Consider the following 27,069-nt stretch of genomic DNA (forward strand, 5'->3'; position numbering starts at 1 on the left):
ACATGAAAAAGCCCACAATACTATGACACTAAAAAATAAACACTGGTTCAGCATTTTTTTTGTCTGAACCTCCACTCCTCCACTTAGGTAGGTGAGCTGCTCCCACGTCTTGTCTTGGTTTGGTTATATAATCTTGGACCAACAGACCCAACCCATTTTATGAGGGTGTCAATGCCACTTCCAGACATGCAAAACAAAGGTCACTGCAGAAGCAGCAAGCACAAACATTTGGAAATTACCTTCCCAATTATGCACTCAGACGAAGGGTATACTAGATATGACATTATGCCTCACCCTACCCGAGATTAGGAGGAAATTAAGAGTAATTATTTTAGGAAAACAATCAGGAACATGACTGGGGTTATAGGTTGAAGTAGTCTGTTTAGCTTTTCTACAACACAATGGACAGGAAGGACCCACAGAGATTAAATAGAGATAAAAATGGAAAAGTTAAGTTGCAAAGTACAATTCAGAGGGGGTGTGGGCTACCAGACTGGTAAACAAGCCAAAAGTAATACAATGAAGAATGAACGAGGAAGGGAGGGGGAAGAGGGAGAGACGTTTATGTAGGTTGTCAGTGGGTAACTAGTTGGTGGTCAATATCTGTAGTGCGCATTGCCATTTACAATGTGAGTATCATGCCTAGGGTACTATTACACTCCCACTGGGTAGGCAATGCTCTCTTGGCTTTCCAGGGCTGGCATGGTTGAGCAGTCAAGAAGATTCTGGTAGGTGTGGATTTCACGAACACTAGGACATTATTCCTACACACTAAAATCAATGCTCGTTGAGACCAATACCTTGTCAAAAGAAAGGGGTTTATTTATGTGTAGAGAATTGGGGGAAATTAAAGTTAAAGAAAACGTGAAGGTGTTAGAAGCCTTTGGCTGGCAGGACAAATTAAAATATTGTATTTCCGTCACTCATTTGCCAGATAATTAATAGGAGAGGGAATTTATATCTTGCAGACCTCTGGAGGGTAAAAGCCATCTATTGCGCAGCATGTGCAGTGGCACCGGGGAGCGGCGGTATTTGGGGCCATGGGCATCTTGGTTAGTTTTCAATACCAAACTAGGGCAAAGGGCCGGTTTTCCATCCTGGCATGACAACCATTGACATACCCGTTACATCACTAAACCTCTGCACTGTTAGAAGACATTTTAACAACAGTTTTGGGCATCCCAAGTCTCCACCAAGCTGTCCTTACACTGCCAATGATAAATAGTGGTAAGTGAAAACTGCAGGCATGGTGTCCAAACCAAGCTATAATCAAGAGATTCTTCGTATTTTTGATTACGTCAGTAACAGAAAATTGTTGACAACGTTTCCCTAAGGAAGCAACACAATATAAATGGGTATATTACAACCTGTGGCCAAAGTGTGTGGTGGGGTAGGGGGGGGATCTGAGGGGCAAGAAGTGTCCATACTTTTTTAATTTTAGAAAAACAGTTCCTCATATTTTGTGAAAAGATGACTGTCCCTGGACCATTAATTCCATAAGTTGAAATGCTTCAGCTGAAGTGTATGGCAGGGAGTCCTGTGCTGTGAAACCGAGGGAGGGCAGACAGCTAAACTAGCGTTCCTGCCAGGGTGCCTGTGGCCTGAAAGAAATGTAAATGTGTAAAAAGGGTTAATCTGCAAATGTAATGGGTGCTCTGAAGCCGGTATTGGCTTTAATTGATAGAATCCCATGAAGCTTTCCAGAGGGCACACTTTTATTCTTTTTGAGAGATATTGTAAGGGAGCTACCAGCTAAGCTGTTGAGTGTGTGCTTTTAAAAGACATTTATAAAAAAAAAATTGCACTATGAACAATCTGGGTATTACTAGAATCTATATTTTGGAAGCAAATTTCATCTTAAACTTTTATGCGTATTTTGTAGCATCCTATTTTATAGTGTGAGTAATGCAAGTTTAAAATAATTACTTACATGTTCACAGTGCTTTCTGTCACAGACTGGGACCTTGTAGCACTGAATATAAACAAGTCACTATGCTACATTGCACCAACCAGGATTCAATTTGGTGGCTCGCTGGTCAATGCATTAACTAATAGAGTTTTCAAAATGTAAGATAATGCATTTCCTACTGCTTAACATATCTTGCATTTAATGTTCATTTTATATGTAGTTACCTGAAGGTGAAAGACCAAGAAGAATTAGACAATATCTTGTGTTTTTTACCCAGACATTTGAGCATCCACGCCCACTCATCCCTCCCCCATTACGCACAGCATCACCGTTTCTATACTTTTTTTTAAAATCCACATCAACCACTGATTACATCACAACATATAATGTACAGCCAAGTGACATTTTAATTTGATATTTGAATTGGGGCTAATCAAACCCACAGTTAGCTCAATTTCCTTACCTGATGACATTGTTTTTATCCTTTAAGTTCAAGTGTCTGATGGGCGTGCTCGAAAAGGGTCGCAATATCTTAGAGGCCAGCATTTTCACACCTTGCAGAGCGCTATAATCCGCTGGGGCCTTTTTCTAGGAACTCTGAAATAGCGCAAAATAATCCTCCGCATTAGACGCACATTCTTCTAAATGTGCTATAAACTAGGCTAAGCGCTCTCCTTTCCTCGCAACAAGAGGAAATATAACAACACAGTATAATAGGTTTTAAATTGAACATACGAACACATATTTCCGTAATCCAATGGTCTTCAAACATTATAATGATGCGCTCCAAGTGTAAAAAAAAGTTACATTAAAAAAAAAAAATAACACCAGCGACCCCAGCATGAAAAACAAAATATTTCTATAAAACTATCAAGGCTTTGCATCCCCTCCCACTAGGAAAATATTCCCCCAGACTGGAGCATAGTGGCTTACTGTACAAGCTCTTTAAAGGCTTTTGGGTTGCATCTCAATCCCAAAATGTGACAGGACATTCCAGTTTTCTTTGACCTACGTTATTATAATTACATCACCTTTACTAACTGTATATAAAGATTCTTTTTTATAGCATATAGCACAAACATTGCATTTGTTGTATGTGATTACTGTCTTATCGCATCAAAGTTTGGAGCCAACTATCACATTCCTGAGTAAGCCTGGACTACTTCTACATGCAACTGTTGACACGTTTGAAGTACAAATAGAGAACTTAGTTAACCAATTGAAATGCAATAGTATCTAAATCCTTGGCACCCCAGTGGTAAGTGAAAGCACTCACCATAGGGACTGTCCTGAAATCATATACTGACCCCCCAAACCCAAAGAAATGGGTTCACAGTGTTTTGGTGTCCCTCAAAGCAAGTACAGTAGGCTGGGTTATTGTCCTGGGCTGAACTGCAGTTGGACATAGTGTGGTGGGGATAATGCCCCTGAGATGAAGACACTGTAATCAAACATAAGGCCTCATAACAATGGTTGATGTTAATGAATCTATAAATCACACTGATAGTAAGGGGTGAGGAGTTGGTCTAACGGCTAGGGCGGTCGACCTCAAATCTTGGGAACCGGGTTAGAGTCTCGGCAAGGACGAGAAACATCCTGTGATTCTGGGCAAATCTCCTTATCTCCCCCTGCCTCACAAAAATGAATGTGTCATCACGTAACGCAACTAGTGCTCATGTAAAGCGCTCTGATACCTGATACCTTCGGGTGAAGTTCACACTATATAAAACTCTGCAAAAAAAATTATGTAGTAAAATCAAGGAGTAAGTCACCAGTAGCACAATGAGAAACCAACATTTGGGAAACGTGAGCTCTTGTACAAGCCCAATGTATCCATCATAGTAGCAAAGAAATGCAAATAAGTCATATTCTGTTGTTTTTCCAGTCAATCTAGGCTACATGTGATGTTTGCAAATGAAACATCCAGTGCTAATGAAAAGAAATCTCTCTTTCTGTAGTTGCATGTTCATTGAGCCCTTTTTGTTAATACTGAATTGTGCCAGTAGCAGACGTTTAATATACTTGCTACCATTATGGTACCAGACAGTTGCGTAAAACAAGGCTGTCGTGGGCAAGATAAGGCTCACTTTGAAAAAAAGATGTTGGTGCAGAAGTTCGGGCATGCTTTACTACTCACCTTGATTAGGTCCTGCCTGAGACAGCGAAGGCACTGACGCTTGCAAAATTTTGTGTCATTAAAAAATAAAAAGAGCTTAGATCTTACCCATTGATTAACATTGTTGGTTGGCTTTATCGTCACTTTCATTTCCTTGTTTCTCATTGGACAGGGCATGCCATTTTCGCTTTTTCTTTCTTGAGTTTGTCCTTTCAATGGAGCATGGACCAAGTGCAGATTAATAGCTTCATTAGTGTTCTTCTGCTCACATTCGGATTCAGGATTATTACTTTTTTTAATTCTTGCTCCTCCCACCATTGTTGTTTTCCTGTTGTAGCGAGTGCTGACTGGTTTTACAGTTTAATGAGTGTTGCAATAGTTTTGCATAAAGAATTTTGTGGGCCTGACAGTGTAACAAGTTGGTCATATATTCTGCTTCACCCATGAAATTGTCCGATTATTTTATTTTAGATCGTTATTCGCTTTAAATTTCTATTTCAGTTTGGAAAATTACTCCTCTAATTAATTGAGTTGTTGGCCATGCCATGTTTAGCTTAATAAGACAATATATTCAGTGAACACTCACTATATGGTTGCTCGCTCTTTTTGTGGAAGGCTTTTTGCACCATTTTGAATTGTTTCCTATGACACAACTATTGCAGTCTCAGATCATTTCAGATGTTTCACAGAGGCCATAAATGGTGTAGTGCTCCCTTTATTCCAGCCTCCCCTGGCCGGCCGCAGCCACGACTGCTGGACACAGGTGCTTTATGCTTGCCCGCTTCGGCTGCATTGAAAGCAATTAAAACTGTTCTTGAACAGATGCCCTTGGTGACTCAATGTCCTTTGTTAGACATGGGTTCTTCAGCCCTGCCAAGTTTCCAGATCCACGTGCGATGTGCTGCTCCAGCCTTTGAAATCTGGGACGTGCAGTCTTGTTTATTCCATTACAAACCAACAACAACAAGGTGCAAAGAGGGAATTCAGGACCTAGGTCGTCCTCCACTCATCAAGTCACAATACCAATTATAACCTAGGCCACAGGCAATCTTCTCTTAAACTGTTTAGAAATGATATCCCTCACGTTGCAATCAATTACAACTACCTCCCCTCTTTTAATGATTATGGGGTAGGGGGTATATCAATCTCGTGCCCAACTTAAAAATGCCCGGCCCTTTAAAACAGACAGATGTGAAACCATATACCACTGTGAAAAAAAGTGTGTGGAAGCGAGATGGCACCTCACGGGCGCACCACCAATGGGACACCTGGCAGGTACTCACCAGGATAGCCCTGTTATCATCATTGGTGCCATCAAGCTCAAAGAAAAGTGTCCAAGTGAAAACAAATATGTGTTTGCGAGAGCAAGTGCAGTGGAAAAAACAAAACACACAAAGTAGTGTCACACAACATAAAACATACGCATACAGCACGGACACACAAACTTTATTCCTGTTCTTTCGTGCTGATTGCATAGATTAAAAAAGTGAATCTGGCTACTACTTATGCAGCCATATTCTACTTGCCGACATGTTTCATTGCCATAGTGTTCGTCTGGCAATTTCTTCAGGGCATACAGTTTTTTAAGCCACTGCTTTGGACACCGGGGCTTCACATTCTCTAACGGCAGCTGTCTCTCATACCGGCCGAGAAGTACTAAAAACACGTATAGACTAACTCCTGTGAGTTATCTGTCGTCCCCTTCGTATTCTTAACAATAGTGGGAGACCAGCCGAGTGAATGCCGGCTGGTCTCCCACTATTGTTAAGAATACGAAGGGGACGACAGATAACTCACAGGAGTTAGTCTATACGTGTTTTTAGTAGCTCTCGGCCCCTCCTCTTCAAAGTCTATATTGACCTTTTACTTGAGTGCATGTCCTCCTTCTCCCTCTGCCATTAATATAAAGCAGACAGCACACATGTTACTAAAATTTCAGAACCCATCTGATTTTAAATGATGTCCCAGATAGCCAGAAACCAGTCCTAGGATGCTTGATTCCGGTCAAGGGAAGACATGGCTTGGCAGTTCGGTCTGGACTGTTCCCATGAGGCACAGGGTCAAGACTGATTTGTATATGGCCATGTATGAACTGGGGTGGCTTGGTGAGCAAAATAACAATGGATTAAACCCAGATCTGTGACTGGGGGTGAATGTTTTGCCATTGTGCAACATTCCGTCCATCATCTTGTGTGTTTCCAGTAGCCAATGATTCCCAACTGTTGATTATTGAATGCTACGAAAAGACCTGAAGCTACACATGACAAAAACTGAGATCGTAGCTTTTGGTAAAAGGATCACTATCCAACCACCTAGGCAAAAGAGCTTGGTCCACCCATAATTCTGTCACACTTAATACGGGATTTAGATGCAATTGCAGCTCCAAGATTTAGTTTAAAAAGCTTGGCTATGGAACATGCTTCTTGCTAGAATAACCTAAAGCAATCTTGAATACCAGAAAGTGTAAAACGTTTGAAGCTTCTCATATACATAACTTGATTCCTCAATAATAAGGGTATGTATCTGCGTACAGGACTACATTTATTCCAACACTATTCTTCAACACCTCATGCTCCCACGCAGTGATGAGGCTGCACCGTGTTTTTTGCAAGTGCTCAAACATCATGCACCTCACCCAACAACTCCAATAAAAAACGCTAATAAGTGCAGCCCATGTCATCCTGGAAACTGTCCTCTGTCCTGGACTTTAAACTAACAAATCACAACTAAATCACTCAGAATGCATTAGGTTGTCACACGAAAGCCCCTGCATAGGAGACAGTTTCCATAATGACATGGAGTCAGATTGCTTTCCTAAAATCATAGCCAACAACCTTTTTCAACCATATACTTTAAAAGTGCTTTGCTTCTCCAACAATGAAGTGCTGGAAAAAAACAGTATTACAGTACAATACATTACAATTTCTGGGGTGGTAGTTCCAAAGAAGACTAAGGCAGGAGCAAATCTTTAGATAGATTGGCTGCATAAAGCTATCTTAAATCAGACCTAAAACATATGCTTCGCAAATGTGCAATAGTCAGGAGTGGAGAAATGTGTTGCATATGACATGAATGCACGTTGTAGCCGAGTGAATTATGATGCATTTCTAGGTACATTTATTTATTATGCACATTTAACACACCCTCCCTTCCAATCACGCCAACACATTGACTCATAAGACAAAACCCCGATTTTTAAAGCGAAAATGCTATGATTTTTAAGTTTTCTATCAATTCCACTATCTGCATTTCTATACAAATTAATGAGTATGTTAAATTTGCAGATTTTTCAGAAACTCCCTTTTAACTTTTTCAATGGATAGACAAACTTCGATTCACAGTAATGATTTATATTGCCTCATATGTGGGTAATGATTATTTTCAAATATATTTAGGGCTCCCATTTTATTGTTTTTACAGATAAAAACAGACAGAAAACTTTTTCTTTTCCTCCCTGTATTTTTTTTTTAAATACAGAAAATATGCCTTATTTTGATTATTTTTTCTACTGTCCATCATGAGTGCCAGCCCAGTAGAAGTACAGATTGAGAGGTAGGGGAGATGAAAAAAGACAAAATGATGTGCAGATCTACAGTTATTTCTGCTATTGCACTGTATGCCGCTTAAAACATTAGGGCATTCAAATGGAAGTATACTTTTATTGGTTAAATAAATGTGGAAAATACCCATTGCAGCTTCATTTATACAGAAAACATAATATAAAGTGGATAAATACAGAAAAATAAGTAAAACTAAATATTGCTAAATACAGAGGGAAATTTTGAAAAAATAAATACCATAAAACCGGGAGCACTAATTATATTTTACTGCATAACATTCAATAGGAAATCATCATGGTAAAATGCAGGCAAGGGCTAAACAATAAGTAAACCTGCCTTATTTCAAGAACAGAAAACGCACCAGGATCCTCCACAAAGCACAGCTCTCCACAGCTGTCCCTCACCGCTTCTGCATTCTGACTCAATGTAACCTTGGCAAGTTATTACTAGCCTTTCTTTGAATGAAGAGGCGAGGTTGACAATCAAAACAAAAAGAGGACATTAATGGTTACACCTCTCAGTGCACGTACACATGGCGGACATCTTACGATGGGAGCAATTTCTTTCATTCAAAGGACTAAACGAATGTCTAGCAGCTTGTGCAGGACCTAAATTGAACGCCGGTGACTCTACTAAAATAGGAGGCATTTCCAGGAACAGCAATTACACTTTAAAAAGTAAAGGAACATAGAAATACCGAACATATTTAAATATAACACACTTGTTTTATGTAGACTTTAGGTTCATTAACTCTTTATACTCAGAGTAAAATCACAAAATTATGCTGTTCAACTATAGTACTGCAGCCCACAAGAATAATATATTTTCTACTATATTCTCCTAGTTCTGAATTCAAAATGATACTTTGAAAATATCTTTCTGTCGGATTGTATAGTACTGACTACGAACTATATCTGCTCTGCCATGGCCACCGCATTTACTTAGGTGTTTAAGCATTACTGGCGCGTTTGGGTTCCTTTATTGTGACTAAAATAAGAAATTAGGCCCTTTTCCGACACCATCGCTTCCAATTACTAATTAAAAAAAGTTCCAATAATTAAAAATGGTTTTGGCATGTCAACGTTTGCGGGTGTTTGAGATTGTTTTAATTATAATGATAGATAATAGCATCTGTCCCATAACAAGATGGCGGAGAGTTTTTCACTGGTGAGCGTGTTGGTCTGTGCAAGTGTTAATGACATTCGTGCACGTGGGCAGTGTTTACTGTAGATACGGAAATGGGAGCTGACGAGCCTCGCTCTGTTCTCGCTGCTATTGGTCGGCGGCCTGCTCCGCCCCGGACCGCCCAAGGTAGTTGTACCCTGCAGCTGATGCCTGGCACAGACAGGCAGCGGCGGCAGACATGGGCTCTCTGCTTCCGTCCGCCTCATCGATGCGGCAGGCCGCCCCGTTAGTGTTACTGTCTCTGGGGCTGACCCTGGCTCTCGGGCTCGGCTTGCCTGCAGTTCTTCGGCAGCTTCCCTTGCTCTTCGGGCAGGAGGAGGCTTCGGCGTCTGGTGGTGTCGTGTTGCTGTACAGCGTCTTGGTGCTGCTGTGCGTGGCGCGGCCACCCCTACCCCGGGGCTCGCTGCCTGTGAGTAAGACCTTGCTTCCCCCTTTCCTCACTTAACCCCCCCCCCCCTCCCTCAGTTCATGGTCTTACTTTTGAAGTTTGCATTTCATTTCTCTCTTCATTGTTTCACTTTCAAGCTTTTTCCCTTCGATCATCGTTCTCCCATCACTTTCCAATGTAATTTCATCATGGTTTATTTAATTTATTTATTTATGCACTTTTATATAGCGTGAACTTTACCAGGAGGTGTCAGAGCGCTTTACAAAATACCGAAGTAAATTACTTAAGGAATGAGAGTAGTCTGTGGAGTGCCACAGGGCTCTTCACTTTTATTCAACCTATATCTAAGACCGTTACTATATTTACTAAAAACTCAGAAAGTTACCATCTTTAACTATGCTGACTACTTGCAGCTAATATTCCCTCTGAATACATCGGATGCAGTCAGTGAGTTCCAGGTAACAATGTCACTCATACAACAAGCATTAGAAATGCAATAGGTCTCGCAGCATTAGAGTTAGTGCTTTTAGAATTGTTTATGGGTTTTTTTGTAAATCTTTAGCATGAGGTTGAGGGTGAGTGAGGGTGAGGGGTTGAGGGTGAGGCTGAGGGGTTGAGGGTGAGGGTGAGTGAGGGTGAGTGAGGGTGAGGGGTTGAGGGTGAGTGAGGTTGAGGGTGGGTGAGGGGTTGAGGGTGAGTGAGGGTGAGAGTGAGGGTGAGAGTGAGGGTGAGAGTGAGGGGGTGAGTGAGGGTGAGAGTGAGGGTGAGAGTGAGGGTGAGAGTGAGGGTGAGAGTGAGGGTGAGTGAGGGTGAGAGTGAGGGTGAGAGTGAGGGTGAGAGTGAGGGTGAGAGTGAGGGTGAGTGAGGGTGGGTGTGAGTGGGGGTGAGTGGGGGTGAGTGTGGGTGAGTGTGGGTGAGGGGTTGAGGGTGAGTGTGGGTGAGGGGTTGAGGGTGAGTGAGGGTGAGGGGTTGAGGGTGAGTGAGGGTGAGGGGTTGAGGGTGAGTGAGGGTGAGGGGTTGAGGGTGAGTGAGGGTGAGGGGTTGAGGGTGAGTGAGGGTGAGGGGTTGAGGGTGAGTGGGGGTGAGTGAGGGTGAGGGGTTGAGGGTGAGTGGGGGTGAGTGAGGGTGAAGGTGGGTGAGGGTGAGTGAGGGTGGGTGAGTGTGGGTGAGTGTGGGTGAGGGGTTGAGGGTGAGGGGTTGAGGGTGAGTGGGGGTGAGGGGTTGAGGGTGAGTGAGGGTGAGGGGTTGAGGGTGAGTGAGGGGTTGAGGGTGAGGGGTTGAGGGTGAGTGAGGGTGAGGGGTTGAGAGGGGGTGAGGGGTTGAGGGTGAGTGAGGGTGAGTGAGGGTGGGTGAGTGTGAGGGTGAGTGAGGGTGAGTGGGGGTGAGTGGGGGTGGGGGTGAGTGTGGGTGAGTGTGGGTGAGGGATTGAGGGTGAGGGGTTGAGGGTGAGTGAGGGTGAGGGGTTGAGGGTGAGTGAGGGTGAGGGGTTGAGGGTGAGTGGGGGTGAGTGAGGGTGAGGGGTTGAGGGTGAGTGGGGGTGAGTGAGGGTGAAGGTGGGTGAGGGTGAGTGTGGGTGAGTGTGGGTGAGTGAGGGTGAGGGGTTGAGGGTGAGTGGGGGTGAGTGAGGGTGAGGGGTTGAGGGTGAGTGAGGGTGATGGGTTGAGGGTGAGGGGTTGAGGGTGAGTGAGGGTGAGGGGTTGAGGGTGAGTGAGGGGTTGAGGGTGAGTGAGGGTGAGTGAGGGTGAGGGGTTGAGGGTGAGTGAGGGTGAGGCTGAGGGGTTGAGGGTGAGGGGTTGAGGGTGAGTGAGGGGTTGAGGGTGGGTGAGGGGTTGAGGGTGGGTGAGGGTGAGGGGTTGAGGGTGAGTGAGGGTGAGTGAGGGTGAGTGAGGGTGAGTGAGGGTGGGTGAGTGTGAGGGTGAGTGAGGGTGAGTGGGGGTGAGTGTGGGTGGGGGTGAGTGTGGGTGATGGATTGAGGGTGAGGGGTTGAGGGTGAGTGAGGGTGAGGGGTTGAGGGTGAGTGAGGGTGAGGGGTTGAGGGTGAGGGGTTGAGGGTGAGGGGTTGAGGGTGAGGGGTTGAGGGTGAGGGGTTGAGGGTGAGGGGTTGAGGGTGAGTGAGGGTGAAGGTGAGTGAGGGTGAGGGTAAGTGAGGGTGGGTGAGTGAGTGAGGGTGGGTGAGTGTGGGTGAGTGAGGGTGAGGGATTGAGGGTGATGGGTTGAGGGTGGGTGAGGGGTTGAGGGTGAGTGAGGGTGAGGGGTTGAGGGTGAGTGAGGGTGAGGGTGAGGGAGGGTGAGGGGTTGAGGGTGAGGGGTTGAGGGCGAGTGGGGGTGAGTGAGGGTGAGGGGTTGAGGGTGAGTGAGGGTGAGTGAGGGTGAGTGAGGGTGAGTGAGGGTGAGTGTGGGTGAGTGTGGGTGAGTGTGGGTGAGGGATTGAGGGTGAGGGATTGTGGGTGAGTGTGGGTGAGTGTGGGTGAGTGTGGGTGAGGGATTGAGGGTGAGGGATTGAGGGTGAGGGGTTGAGGGTGGGTGAGGGGTTGAGGGTGAGTGAGGGGTTGAGGGTGAGTGAGGGTGAGGGGTTGAGGGTGAGTGAGGGGTTGAGGGTGAGTGGGGGTGAGTGAGGGTGAGGGGTTGAGGGTGAGTGAGGGTGATGGGTTGAGGGTGAGGGGTTGAGGGTGAGTGAGGGTGAGGGGTTGAGGGTGAGTGAGGGGTTGAGGGTGAGTGAGGGTGAGTGAGGGTGAGGGGTTGAGGGTGGGTGAGGCTGAGGGGTTGAGGGTGAGGGGTTGAGGGTGAGTGAGGGGTTGAGGGTGGGTGAGGGGTTGAGGGTGGGTGAGGGTGAGGGGTTGAGGGTGAGTGAGGGTGAGTGAGGGTGAGTGAGGGTGGGTGAGTGTGAGGGTGAGTGAGGGTGAGTGAGGGTGAGTGGGGGTGAGTGTGGGTGGGGGTGAGTGTGGGTGAGTGTGGGTGAGTGTGGGTGATGGATTGAGGGTGAGGGGTTGAGGGTGAGGGGTTGAGGGTGAGGGGTTGAGGGTGAGGGGTTGAGGGTGAGGGGTTGAGGGTGAGTGAGGGTGAAGGTGAGTGAGGGTGAGGGTAAGTGAGGGTGGGTGAGTGAGTGAGGGTGGGTGAGTGTGGGTGAGTGTGGGTGAGTGAGGGTGAGGGATTGAGGGTGATGGGTTGAGGGTGGGTGAGGGGTTGAGGGTGAGTGAGGGTGAGGGGTTGAGGGTGAGTGAGGGTGAGGGTGAGGGAGGGTGAGGGGTTGAGGGTGAGGGGTTGAGGGCGAGTGGGGGTGAGTGAGGGTGAGGGGTTGAGGGTGGGTGAGGGTGAGTGAGGGTGAGTGAGGGTGAGTGAGGGTGAGTGTGGGTGAGTGTGGGTGAGTGTGGGTGAGGGATTGAGGGTGAGGGATTGAGGGTGAGGGGTTGAGGGTGGGTGAGGGGTTGAGGGTGAGTGAGGGGTTGAGGGTGAGTGAGGGTGAGGGGTTGAGGGTGAGTGGGGGTGAGTGAGGGCGAGGGGTTGAGGGTGAGTGAGGGTGAGGGGTTGAGGGTGAGTGAGGATGAGGGGTTGAGGGTGAGTGTGAGTGAGGGTGAGTGAGGGTGAGGGTGAGTGAGGGTGAGTGAAGGTGGGTGAGGGTGAGGGGTTGAGGGTGATTGAGGGTGAGGCGTTGAGGGTGAGTGAGGGTGAGGGGTTGAGGGTGAGTGAGGGTGAGGGGTTGAGGGTGAGTGAGGGTGAGTGAGGGTGAGGGGTTGAGGGTGAGTGAGGATGAGTGAGAGTGAGGATGAGTGAGAGTGAGGGTGAGTGAGGGGTTGAGGGTGAGGGGTTGAGGGTGAGGGGTTGAGGGTGAGTGAGGGTGAGGGGTTGAGGGTGAGTGAGGGTGAGGTGTTGAGGGTGAGTGAGGGTGAGGTGTTGAGGGTGAGTGAGGGTGAGGGTGAGGGGTTGAGGGTGAGTGAGGGTGAGGGTAGGTGAGGGGTTGAGGGTGAGTGAGGGTGAGGGTGAGTGTGGGTGAGGGTGAATGTGGGTGTGGGTGAGGGTGAGTGAGGGTGAGGGGTTGAGGGTGAGTGAGTGAGGGTGAGGGGTTGAGGGTGGGTGAGTGAGGGTTTGAGGGTGAGTGAGTGAGGGTGAGTGAGTGAGGGTGAGGGGTTGAGGGTGAGGGGTTGAGGGTGAGTGAGGTTGAGGGTGGTTGAGTGAGGATGAGTGAGAGTGAGGGTTAGTGAGGGGTTGAGGGTGAGGGGTTGAGGGTGAGTGAGTGAGGGTGAGGGGTTGAGGGTGAGGGAGGGTGAGTGAGAGTGAGGGTGAGGGGTTGAGGGTGAGGGTGAGTGAGGGGTTGAGGGTGAGGGGTTGAGGGTGAGTGAGGGTGAGGGGTTGAGGGTGAGTGAGGGTGAGGGGGAGTGAGGAGTGAGAGTGAGGGTGAGTGAGGGGTTGAGGGTACAATGGCTGGCATAAATTTGTACAGGCCTAATGTAAGGAAGTTGAAAACCGTCAGGCAGCCTTGAGTGATTGGTTCGCACACTGCACTCCTCAGTACAAAGTAATAATGTCCCTGGGCCTCTCTCGAGAAGGGAGGGTGTGGCACTGGGGACAAAGCACTCCCACTGGGGGAGGGGTAAATGTGTTACAAGATAGACCACAGTGCAGACAATGACTTTTACAGATGATGAGCCTCAGTTCCCAGGTAGAGCACGTTCTATCACGACTGAAAATGGTGAAAAGGACTACATTTCCTTTGCTCACTTTCTACTTTTGAATGTGTATGCATTCTAAAGAGCACTTTCATTTTAGGTAAGGATTTTAATTTTGGGTTAAAGTTTTACTCTAGGTTTATACATACGAAAACTTTGGCAGACGTCACTCTGATACTGATGCAGTACTGTCAATTGCATGTTCATGTGAAAAGTCAATAAACAAAAATTTTTTAAAAAATTAAATGAATCAGACAGCATCAATAAATCTTAAATAAACATCAACAGGAAAGAAATAAACAATTTGAAAACGATATCCATGGATTTTACGATTCTGCCTACCATCAGGTTTTCACCATGGAAAGCGAAGTGTATGGCTTTGTTGGAAGTACTTATGCTGCGTTTCTCAATCCCAGGTTTTAGTTTTGAGCACATGTAGAGAATATGCAGTACCTTTTCTTTTGCCTCTATGCATAGTCTGAACCAATCGCTCTGCACCCCCATCAGTGTCTAATCAGATCTTAGCTCATACATAGGACTGAACAAAAAACTGATTTTCCTCGTTACCTATATTAACAAGTGAGTTGGTTAAATAAACAGGCAAGCTCATTCATTACTGCCTTTAAGAGATTTTTCAAATTTCTTTGCCCCGAACTTCCATGAATCCATCGCAAGAGAGAGTTGAACGATTAACTATTTTTTTAAATGCCAGGCCGAAGCTCACCTCAAACCAATGGACTCTCATTCCAAAAGACGACAGGCTTAATTAAACAAGACGGACGGACGGAAGAGAGGGGAGGGGGGAGGAGAAATGCGACACGGAGGGAAGGGGAGGGGGCGGAGCGGGGAGGGGGCGGAGAGGGGAGAGGTGCGACACGGCGTTAGACGGAAGGAAGAGAGGGGAGGGGGAGGAGAAATGCGTGAGTTGGTTAAATAAACAGGCAAGCTCATTCATTACTGCCTTTAAGAGATTTTTCAAATTTCTTTGCCCCGAACTTCCATGAATCCATCGCAAGAGAGAGTTGAACGATTTAACTATTTTTTTAAATGCCAGGCCGAAGCTCACCTCAAACCAATGGACTCTCATTCCAAAAGACGACAGGCTTAATTAAACAAGACGGACGGACGGAAGAGAGGGGAGGGGGGAGGAGAAATGCGACACGGAGGGAAGGGGAGGGGGCGGAGCGGGGAGGGGGCGGAGAGGGGAGAGGTGCGACACGGCGTTAGACGGAAGGAAGAGAGGGGAGGGGGAGGAGCGGGTAAACAAAGACGGACGTGCACGCGCACGCGCTTTTAAGGTCAATGCGCATGCGCATAAGCTCAATGCGCATGCGCATTGACCTTAAAAGTCACGGGCACTGCAAGGAATCGCCACGATTCCTTGCAGTGTAGATAAAGAGTGGATAACTCGCAATAGTCTCGCTTGCTCGATGCGCATGCGCATCGACAGGCGAGACCTAAAAATGGATGGATTCAAATCACCTAAAGCTCAACCCAGGCAAAACAGAACTAATTTTGCCTGGGAAGAGCGAGCTCAGCTGGAGTCCACATTTTTGGCCTCCACACTTGGGCTCCCCACCTATGGCATCTCAGAAAGTAAAAAGTCTGGGGGTTACACTAAACGGCAACCTCTCATTGAAAGGCCAAGTGGGAGCCATTGTTTCATCTAGCTTCTTCCAGTTACAGAAAATCAGAAAAATAGCGCACCTACTTACCCAATCAGCACTAGTGCAGGTAATAATTGCCCTGGTACTCTCTCGCCTTGATTTTTCTAACGCAATTTATCTTGGGGTCCCAGTCGGTGCACTGAAACAGATGCAGATAGTTCAAAATCAGGCGGCGAGGCTGTTATGCAAACAGCCCAAATGGCAGTCAGCCCGATCAAGTCTGAAAAACTCCATTGGCTACCAATAGCCCAAAGGATCATCTTTAAGACGGGGTGCACTGTATTTAAAGCTCAACACGGAAAGGGCCCAAAATTCATCAGACAGTTGCTAATTGCACATAAACCACAACGCAACCTACGCTCAGCACACCTGAACCTACTGACCATCCTCTCCTTCAAAAGGAAGAAGCAAGGAGGAAGCTGCTTCTCTCACCTAGCGGCTGTGCTGTGGAACTCCCTCCCTACTTCACTCAGGAAATGCGACAGCCTCTTGGTCTTCCGAAAATCACTAAAAACATGGTTATTCAAACAAGCCTATGATTAGGGATTATTTCGGGACCTCACACAATAGCGCCATGAAACCCTTGGGTGTACGTGCGCTCTACAAATAACCAATAACATAACATAACATAACACCTGGTGGAATTGGCATAGTAACAAGTTACAGATACATTCACATTCACGATTATAGAAAAGGAAAGTTGGCACAATTACTGTAATACAAGTACTGAATACATATTTTCAAAATTGAGCTCTTGAGAGCCTCATGTGGCATTATAACAACAAGGGGGGACAGATGGAGGACAATGTTTACCGGGGTCCAGTGTACGTGTCCTATAACTAGATATCAAAAATTGTGTACAGAGTTCCCCACAGAAAGTGGAATAAATTGAGGGAGTGACTCTCTCTCTGGGAAGTGTTGGTCGTGCGACAGGGAATATGGTAATTCCTTGACGGAATTAAGGATGCCTCACACAATTAAAAGGCTGGACGACTGTTGCCATCCTACCCGATGATTGTATCGTGTCATCATTGGCCTCCTGCTCCAGCGGCAGGCTGGTGGTCCAATGCCTGTCGGGTAGCACAGAGTGCTACTTTTTAGCGGACTTCTTTTATTCCTAAACCAATAGATGCATGTGTGTGAGGGGCCTAAAAGAGTGCAGTAGTGAGCGTGAGTGCAGAGTTTAAAAGAGGTCAGTAGAGTCCATTGAGAAAACTTTAATGGTCTGGCTCACTGCCTCGTTTAAAATTAGTGAAGGGAGGGGTACCGAAGCACAAAGAGTAAGGTAATTTGGCCTCGTTCAACCCTCGCCTATGGTGCGGTCAACATGTTTCATGCCTCTCGGGCAATTCTTCAGGACCTAAGTGCTCATCAACTTGCAGGGAATTTCAACCGTTAGAAAGAAATTAAGTATACAACCTGCATGATGTCGCAGGATTGAATCCTACGTGATTTCCCGCCCTAGATGTGGGGAGAGAAGGAAAGAAGGGCACAATCAATATTGGGCCTATCAAGTGGAAATTTTACACGTGGAAACATCATGCAAAATAAGGTCTGGTTCAATGGCCTCTACCAAAACACAGTGAAGGTGCAAGAGAGAGAATTTACAAAAAAAAAATATATACACGGGGAGGGGTTTACATTGTACGTGCCATATGTCATCAATGATACGGATGCATTAGTTTGATATACATAAGGCTTAACACTCCATGCTTAATCACTCATATGTGTTTTACAGCCAACGGGTAGTGTAATCGTTAAACTAAGAATTGCAAATTGAAGACAGAACCATAAGCACTTCAATGGGTGAAGGAATACCGGGATCACCAGGGTGGGACACTCTCAAGAAGTCCTTACCCTAAATCCCTGGTAGACGGTCCCCACAGACTGTCCTTGTGGGGCCTGAGCAATAAGGTAGTTACCTAAATGGGAGTCATGGAAGAAATATATTCTGTTTATGATCGTGGTTAACGGAGCAGAACGGTTTCAAGTGGGTCCCGAGGTGATTAAACCAAAGGGATCGCCAATTGATAACACAAAGAACCATCGTGTCCGTGGACCACATCTTACCTTATTCGCTCGAGGCACTAGGCTTGTAAGCACCTACCCCTACCACAGCTTCCAGGAGATGATTGAGATAAAACAATTATTCAGGAAAGTGCGCCTCCGTGCTTTCTTTGATAATAAACCTGAGCCTACCAGCCAAGACACTGGATTGAGGAAACCGTCCACCTTTACCCCCACTGATGGGATGGTTCCCCCGGAAGTCCTGACTTTCGAACGAGCAGTCCTGACGAGCCTGAAGAATAAACCATACGTCAAACAGTTCCACAACTTGACGTCTGCAGAAAGACAAGCATCCATCAATCTGGGCATGGATGAATCCATTGTCATCAAACAGGCAGATAAGGGGGGAGCAACAGTCATCCAAGACTATGAGGACTACGACCGCGAATGTAGACGACAACTGTTGAATAATACTCACTACAGACCCCTCACTGAGGACCCTACTAAACGGCTGACGACGACCATCATGAGCCTCATAATTGAGGCGGAGACGAACGAATGGATCAGCAAGAAAGAGGCTGAGTTCCTGATCACCACAGAACCTGTCACGCCTTATTTTTATACCTTCCCCAAGATTCATAAGGGGACTACCCTAGTCCCCGGGAGACCCATTGTCTCCGGAATTGGGTCACTCTTGGAGCCATTATCCCAATTCTGCGATGCCTTTCTTCAGCCTTTGGTGAAGCAGATTCCTTCATACCTCCAGGACACCAGAGACGTCCTCCGTCTGATTAATGAAGTGGACGGTAGAGAAGATGTTGATCTCCTTCTAACTTTAGACGTAGAGGCGTTGTACACCAACATCCCGCAACAGGCGACCTTGGAGGCTGTGGATTCCACTCTGCGGCAGGAAGAATGGTCCTCCGCCACACCGATAGCCTTCATCATGGAACTAGCCCACATAGCCCTCACTGAAAACTTTTTCAGGTATGAATCACAGCTTTACCATCGAATCCGCGGCACCTCGATGGGTTCTACGTTTGCACCGAGCCTGGCCTGTATCTATATGGCAACCTTCGAAAAAAACTACATCTACTCACCTGAACAGAACCCTTTCCGAGAAAATCTCACCCTTTGGCGTCGCTACATCGACGATATTCTAGTCTTCTAGAAAGGTGATCGGACCAGCTGTGAAGCCTTCTGCACGTGGATTAACCTGCAAGACCCCTTCTTGAAATTCACAGGCACGATCTCTGAGGACTCTGTACCCTTCTTAGATCTGACAATCAAGTTGGATCCCACAGCAATCACTACGACCCTCTTCAAGAAAGAGACCGACAGGAACAGCCTGCTTTTGTACAACAGCCACCACACCAGAGCCTTAAGGGATAATTTGCCTTTTGGGCAATTTCTACGGCTTCGCAGAAACTGCACCTCAATATCAGACTACAAACAAGAAGCCAATACCCTGCAACACAAGCTTCAGGACAGGGGGTACCCGACTAGACTTCTCAAAACATCATCAAAAAGGGCTCTCAATAATAACAGAGACTCGCTCCTGGAGTTCCATACCAAGGAGAAAGACGATACGATCACTTGTGTGACGTCTTACACAAGAAACTCTACGTTCATAAAGAAAACTGTGAACTCGCATTGGGGAATCCTCAATACGGCGGGCTTAGATATACCTCGGCCCCGTTTTGCATTTAAGAGGACATCCAACCTCAAGGATTCCCTGATCCATACTCGTCCCAAGAAATCGAGCACCCGCCCCGTTAATACACTCTGGGACTTGCCACCTGTCACGGGACATTACCGATGTGGATCCTGTGTGGTATGCCCTCAGACTATCCAGGGTAAAACCATAGAACTTTCTAATGACTTTACCTGGCACCTCAGCAAGCATACAAACTGCAACAGCGCAAGATGCATTTACCTGTTAACATGCCCATGCAAGATGCTCTACATCGGTATGACGATGCGCACTGTGAAACTACGCATCATGGAACATAACAGCAATATCCGCTGTAAAAAGACACACACCCGGCTGTATGAACATTGCAGACAACATAACCACCTGGCGGAGAATATACAATGGACTATCCTTGAATGCCACCCTTCCATTAACCAACAAGCCCTATAAAGAATGGAACAGTGGTGGGTGCATCGTCTCCAGACAGATGCACATGGTCTCAATGATTCTGTACCTTGGAATATGCTAGCCAGATAATCCATGCTTAGATTGTTCCTACTCCAGTCTAGGTACCATCCATCTACATCCATTAAGGCACCTTTAACATTCACCCCGTTCCAAGATGGCGCCTTGCTGTGAACGCTCACCGGCTAGCGGCTGCCCTCTCTTTCTGCACCACGCTTGGCCGCGTTACCTAGCAACGCTCCCCATACACGCCCACTCACGGCGCCCGCGGCATTCTGCTTCTTAAGCAGCTCAGCTACACACCGATTCACCGGCTGTCCTGCGATCTCGCCGCTGTGGTAGGGGTAGGTGCTTACAAGCCTAGTGCCTCGAGCGAATAAGGTAAGATGTGGTCCACGGACACGATGGTTCTTTGTGTTATCAATTGGCGATCCCTTTGGTTTAATCACCTCGGGACCCACTTGAAACCGTTCCGCTCCGTTAACCACGATCATAAACAGAATATATTTCTTCCATGACTCCCATTTAGGTAACTACCTTATTGCTCAGGCCCCACAAGGACAGTCTGTGGGGACCGTCTACCAGGGATTTAGGGTAAGGACTTCTTGAGAGTGTCCCACCCTGGTGATCCCGGTATTCCTTCACCCATTGAAGTGCTTATGGTTCTGTCTTCAATTTGCAATTCTTAGTTTAACGATTACACTACCCGTTGGCTGTAAAACACATATGAGTGATTAAGCATGGAGTGTTAAGCCTTATGTATATCAAACTAATGCATCCGTATCATTGATGACATATGGCACATACAATGTAAACCCCTCCCCGTGTATATATATTTTTTTGGTAAATTCTCTCTCTTGCACCTTCACTGTGTTTTGGTAGAGGCCATTGAACCATACCTTATTTTGCATGATGTTTCCACGTGTAAAATTTCCACTTGATAGGCCCAATATTGATTGTGCCCTTCTTTCCTTCTCTCCCCACATCTAGGGCGGGAAATCACGTAGGATTCAATCCTGCGATATCATGCAGGTTGTATACTTAATTTCTTTCTAACGGTTGAAATTCCCTGCAAGTTGATGAGCACTTAGGTCCTGAAGAATTGCCCGAGAGGCATGAAACATGTTGACCGCACCATAGGCGAGGGTTGAACGAGGCCAAATTACCTTACTCTTTGTGCTTCGGTACCCCTCCCTTCACTAATTTTAAACGAGGCAGTGAGCCAGACCATTAAAGTTTTCTCAATGGACTCTACTGACCTCTTTTAAACTCTGCACTCACGCTCACTACTGCACTCTTTTAGGCCCCTCACACACATGCATCTATTGGCTTAGGAATAAAAGAACTCCGCTAAAGAGTAGCACTCTGTGCTACCCGACAGGCATTGCACCGCCAGCCTGCCGCTGGAGCAGGAGGCCAATGATGACACGATACAATCATCGGGTAGGATGGCAACAGTCGTCCAGCCTTTTAATTGTGTGAGGCATCCTTAATTCCGTCAAGGGATTACCATATTCCCTGTCGCACGACCAACACTTCCCAGAGAGAGAGTCACTCCCTCAATTTATTCCACTTTCTGTGGGGAACTCTGTACACAATTTTTGATATCTAGCCTCATGTGGCATTCAAGGCCATGACCTGAGATGAGGCAAATTTTTCATAGAAGTGGCTTTGGAAGACTAGTTTTAAGATCGTTTTTTAAAATCCGGAAAGAGGCGGTGGGCTGACGGATTGGAGGTAGCGAGTTCCAAATTCTAGTCTCATTAGCTTAGTAGGATTGCGCTGTAAGTCTTTCCCTTTCGAAAGTAGGAGGTTCGAGCAATACATTTTCAGCATTGCCTGAACGTCTGGAGCCTCCTGATATTTTGAGTTTGTTGGCTGGGGAGCGAGAGGTGTAAGTGTGTATGGCTTTATGGGTGATGCAGGCTGTCTTGTGAATTGACCTAGCTTCAATGGGAAGCCAGCAAAGAGAAATCGGTATGGGTGTAATATGATCATTTCTTTTGGCCCCATAGACAAAACGTTGCGCTGAATAGAGGATGGATATTAGAGGGTCTTGGTGGGTTTAGGGGAGACCAGCAAGGAGAGAGTTGCAGTAGTCCAATCTGGAGAGAACCAATGATTAGACCAGATTTTTCAGGTCTTGCTCAGGAATGAAATGCTGAATTCCCCTAGAGAAGGCACAGTCAGTGGCGTGCGTTCTTGGCCATGGTGTTGATCTGGATATGTAGGCTGAGTCTTTTGTCCAAAATACACCTTGGGATTTGGCGCTGTCAACAATGGTAGGTTTGATGTTAAGAATGTTAAGATTATCCATCCACGATTGAAGAGGAAGAGGAGGAGAGTTTGAGGTAGGGAGAAGGAATACAGTTTTAGAGGGATTCTCAGAATTAGATGAGATAACATCCAATCTTGAATGAAGTTGAGGTTGGTATCTAGGATTGAAATGCCGTGTGCAGAGGACACCTTTAGGTAGATTTGGGTGTCATCAGCATAGAGGTGATAATAGATCCCAGACTTGTGTAGGCGGTTTCCCAGCAGTTCCATGTAAAGATTGAAAAGGGTGGCCGTGAGGATCGAGTCTTGAGGGACGCCTTGATCCACAACCTTTGATGTAGAGAGACAGTTTGACATTTTGATCATCTGAGATCTGCCCGAGAGGTATGATTCAAGCCATTTGAGCACTTTGCACTTTGCCTTCAAAACCCTTTAAAAAAAAAAAATTCAGAAGAATGTTGTGATTAGCAGTGTCAAAGGCTGTAGATAGGTCCAGAAGGATCAGGAGACCGGGCTTGCCTGAGTTAAGTACTCGCAGGGCATAGTCAAGAACTTGTAGCAGAGCTGTTTTCAGTGCTGCAGCCTTGAGTGAAGCCAGATTGAAATTCAACAAGAAGATTGTTGTCCTTAACACCATGCGTGCTAGCGGAATTCCGCTCGCGCGCTGATATTTTGTAAATCGCATGTAACGTGACGAGCTGGGCTCGTCATCAGCGTGCGAGGAGGCTACGCCATGACGAGCCCAGCTCGTCATCAGCGTGGAAGGGGTTAATGTATTGAGAGAATTGTTCCACTACAGATCTTTCAGTGGTTTTAGCAAGAAAAGGGAGGTTGGTGATAGGGCGGAAATTGTTGAGGTCATTCACATCAGCAGAGGGTTTCTTTAGAAGTGGGTAACCTGACCATTTTTGAGGGCAAATGGAAGAGAGCCTTGACTGAGGAAGAGGTTACCAGTAGGGTAGCGTGTAGGTGTAGAAGTCCAATGCAATGCCCAGCTGTCTGGTGTGCTAATGACATTTTGGGGCATTCAGAAAGCTTCCCTGGGAATGCGTTCCGCCCATTGGTTACCATTGGATTTATGGTTTGTAACTCACATTTGCTTGCTTTCTATTTGCTGGCTTTATTTGTTTTAGGCTGTCCAGCGAGTTCCTTCTCCTAGCCCATACGTCATTATTTACTGTATCCTTCCACCAGTGTTCGATTTCTGTAGACAGGCCTTTAAATTGAGTTCTTATCTTGTCCCATTTGCTGTGCATTCAAAGACCAAGGTCAAATGTCAGGTTCTGTCTTCCAGGGGCTTAGTGTTTACTTTTCTTTCAATTACTTCAAAGTGAGAGGATTAATGTGACAATCATGCTGTCTACTAAGGATATGCTGAAGGAAGACTGTGAAATGTAGTGGAGCAAATATTTTAATCCGAATAAAACAAATCAATACATTAGGTGATGACATTTCCCCACATTATCGTTTGTGCGCTGTGTATTTTTATCATTAAAACTGTGTCTGTGCAAATGTAATAGTCATTTCAGTTGAAGGTGTGTTGTCTGTAATGGCAGTGCGCTACCAAACCATGCATACTCCATTGTACCCCACCCCACCCTACCCTGTATCACTCCACGCCACTGCCCTCTACTCTGCACCACTCCGCGCCTCTCTACACTGCACTCTACTGTGTACCATTCCATGCCAGTCCACTAAATGCCAACCCACTCTAAGCCACTCTATTCTACCTTGGGTACGTTTTCTCTGTTATAGCTCTTAATGTCTTCTTGTATTTTGTTAATTTTCTTGTTTTGTTCAAAGGTATTGAAGGTGGCAATTGTATTGTTGATTTTTTTCAAGGAGATTTGTTTTGTCAGTGATACTGGAGTCTTCCAAAATGAGTTTAACTAACTCTGCCATTTCCTCTAGTTCCTTACAACTGTGCTCGATGGAAGTATGTACGCCTAAGAACATCCAGTGTCTCAAGAAAGTTGTAGCAAGGTGACTGAAACCAGTACGAAATTTAGGATCCTGCGTGAATATAGCAGGAGTATTACGTATTTAAAGACCTAGGGGGATCCCATCTGACTTTCTATATTCATTTAGAATACGTGCATGGAGTTTCGTGCACATCTGTTTTTTCTTTAGTTTCTCAAGTTTGTTCTGTATGACCCTTGAGGTATTAGGGGCTGTGGTAGAGGGGGTGGAGGAATGAGAAAGGAGGGAAGGACCGCTTAGAATTAATTAGATATATTTGTCTGAGTAATTAGGAGTCTACCTAGAAGACAAGATGTGTATGTTAATTACACATGACGCGTCTAATGACGAAAATATAGAGCAACCCAGTGGTTGCTCAAAGTATCAACAAGCATTGGCATAGCCAATAGGTCTCGCCTTTGGGACCTTATAAGTGTTTAGTTATACAGCACAATATCCTTGGTGCAACAACATCAAGTGTTGCATGACTAAACACTTATAAGGTCCCAAAGGCGAGACCTATTGGCTATGCCAATGCTTGGCATATTAAAAGTAATCACTGCATTTTAAGGGACCCATTGAGACAGTGTGAGGTAGCGGTGAAGGGCCTTAAATTTTATTCAGAGGCAGACAGATGAAGTTTATTTCTGCCCACAGCACATGTAACTTTGGGAATATTCAAGAGAACTGCTAGTCAGAAGTTCTGTTCTGGGTTTCTCAGTAAATATTTTCCAGATGTTTGTGATCAAACTTAGGAAATTAACAAAGTATGTTGCAGACACACGGTAGGTTGACAACATTTTAATTACACATATAGGAGCAAATATTTTTAACCATGCCTTCAAATCCACAGATCACTCAATGCTGCTGTCAACATGTCCATACCCAAACAAGCAGCATAGCAACCTTAGCCATTTGCCCTGCTTTCCTTAGACTCTCTTTGTACCTTAAAGCATTGTTAAAACTGTAACAACCAAAGCATTAGGTTCACGGAGCTAAACATTAACTCAGTCTTGTTTTTTCGCTGGATCTTTATTTAATGATCTCATGGACACTAGCTGGTAAATAGTGAAGTCAGAAGCATCAACTTAGATGAGATGAGAGCAACCAACACAATTTCTGATACAACAAAAGATCATTCATACAGAAACACTGCCTGATCCTTTACAAACTTGTAAAATTTACAGGAGCGTAACCCATATACCAATTCAGAACTGGGTAAGTAAGGTGCATTAAGAAACCATGTCCTGATAGGTAAGGATGTATAGACAATTAATTATGCATGCATACAGCATTACTCACAAGGAAAGAAGGAGAGTACTCATTAGTATGAAGAAAGATAGTTAATCATCTTTATAATATGACATAAGTTCATGGTCGGAAGTTATACAGTTAGAAGCAGCACTGCATAAATTGAATTGGTGGCAACCATATAATACTTGGTGCATAAAAAAGTGTCTGTGGTGAGAGTGGCGACGCAAGTGAAGAAGTGAACAGCATGGACGGCGCACTGTCAACAAGGTGTAAATAATTTACAGTGAGTGGCTCCAAAACATGTGACAACGTGATATCACAATAAACAAAGGTTCTTTCAATTGGATGTAGAGCCACAAAGGAGGAGTACGCCTGTTATTGAGCTGTTAGGTCGACGGCGTTTCGATCCACATTAGTTTGGATCATCATCAGGACTTGGTTGTCTGAGTTGAGGGCGTGCTGCAAGGAAAGGAGAGGTTCAGGGAGGGATTCAGGGATGGCTGGGAAGAAAAGGCATGCCAGGAAGAGCAGTCGAATTACCTTAGGTCAATTCCGATGACATAAATCATCTATTGGTTATTTGGAAGCCTCCATGGTTAGGTTAGGGGCAGCCTAAAGTAAATTCTGGCTGGCCAAGTCAAAGGTCATCTGGGGCCTGCATGAGAGCACTGGGGAAAAAGGAAGGATCGATTAGGCATGGTTAATTTAAGTGAGGGAGGGAAAGTAAACTAGCGTGCTTTGATTATGATGGCCGGCCGTCTGTGATCAGCCGTAATTTATGCATGGTTCCTATGAACAAAGTCTACAATTAGGGGGCAATTATTAATGGTCCGTGACTGATATCAAGGAATAGATCGGTGTACACGGGGGCTGGAGAACGTAGAAGGGAAATACCTGGGAAAGTCGGTGCGTGAGGCGACCGTCTGTGATCAGCCGTTGTGCCAGCACGGTTCCTATAGAAAAGACAACAAATGGGGCGTTTACCGATGGCACGTTCCTCAGGTCGAGGAGCATCGGACTGGGTCGTGCGGCCAGGAGGTTGGCTGGTGGGGAGTGCACGTACCTGAATGAAACGGCGTGCTGTCGCTTGAATGGATCCAGGCGTGGAGAGCCGGGAGCAGCGAGGTGGAGATATTTTACTTCCGCGTATGGGCGGGGTTGGAACGGGAGAAGGAGGCGTGATCTGGATGTAACCGAATGACGTCTGCAGCAGAGGGCGAGGGGCCTGCGGGGGGAGTGTATACTGGGCGTATAACGGCAAGGAGGAAAGGTGGTAATTTGTCGCCACACTGAATTTGAACAATAAACACACATTTGGTTCAGCGCATTTTAAAAAGAAATTACATACTTATAGCTTCTTGGCAACCCGTAGGCAGTATTGTTCAAGCGTAATTATATGCAGAACATTTAACTTTTCTAGGAACCTGTAGGCAATATTCTTCAAGCGTAATTTTTACACAGTGCGATTAGCTATTGTTGGCAAACCATGGGAAGTATTATAATCGCATGTGGACATATTATACAATTAACCATAGGTAGTATTGTAATCGCATGTGGACATATTGTACAATACAGTTTATTAGAGGCGGTATTTATCGAGACACCCATGGACATAAATTGGTCTAGCATTCTACTATAGAATCAGTGTAGTCTGGTAACTAAAATTCTATCTCGGGCGATCCAGTGTTTTTGTGGACAGAGAGCTCTTGTATGAGACATGGGTACAGATCTAGTGTTTTTGTGGGCAGAGAGCTCATGTATGAGGCATAGGTACAGAATGACAATGGACAGTCCGGTGTATCAGGTGGTGACAGTACTGTTCCATTAGTCAATTTTATTAAGTCCACGGTTGACCGAGTCATAGATGGTCATCCATTTACATTCAGCCTTGTTAAGGAGAATTTTGATGTCACCTCCTCGAGCGG

At 45.8% G+C, this 27,069-nt stretch overlaps 2 protein-coding genes across 4 annotated transcripts in view; one reads left to right on the top strand and one right to left on the bottom strand.

Annotated features, from left to right (window-relative positions):
- BDH1 (3-hydroxybutyrate dehydrogenase 1) overlaps positions 1-8,027 on the bottom strand; it is a 65,665-nt gene extending 57,638 nt beyond the window's left edge. Inside the window, exons 1-2 of one of the 2 annotated variants that reach the window (XM_086944272.1) lie at positions 7,922-8,027; positions 2,373-2,506 (exon numbers count right to left, since the gene is read on the bottom strand). In XM_086944272.1, coding sequence (XP_086800398.1) covers positions 2,373-2,455 — 83 coding nt within the window. In that variant the 5' untranslated portion in view covers positions 2,456-2,506; positions 7,922-8,027. The remainder of the gene's footprint in view (positions 1-2,372; positions 2,507-7,921) is intronic. The other variant, XM_086944273.1, reaches the window with a different exon arrangement.
- Positions 8,028-8,925: 898 nt separating this feature from the next.
- The window catches only part of LOC147683851 (D-beta-hydroxybutyrate dehydrogenase, mitochondrial-like), a 63,864-nt gene continuing 45,720 nt past the window's right edge, over positions 8,926-27,069 (top strand). For both annotated transcript variants that reach the window (XM_086944274.1, XM_086944275.1), the window contains exon 1: positions 8,926-9,179. In XM_086944274.1, the coding sequence (XP_086800400.1) occupies positions 8,949-9,179 (231 nt within the window). In that variant the 5' untranslated portion in view covers positions 8,926-8,948. The remainder of the gene's footprint in view (positions 9,180-27,069) is intronic.

This window comes from Lissotriton vulgaris, chromosome 11 (assembly GCF_964263255.1).
Source record: "Lissotriton vulgaris chromosome 11, aLisVul1.2, whole genome shotgun sequence".
NCBI classification, from domain to species: domain Eukaryota; kingdom Metazoa; phylum Chordata; class Amphibia; order Caudata; family Salamandridae; genus Lissotriton; species Lissotriton vulgaris.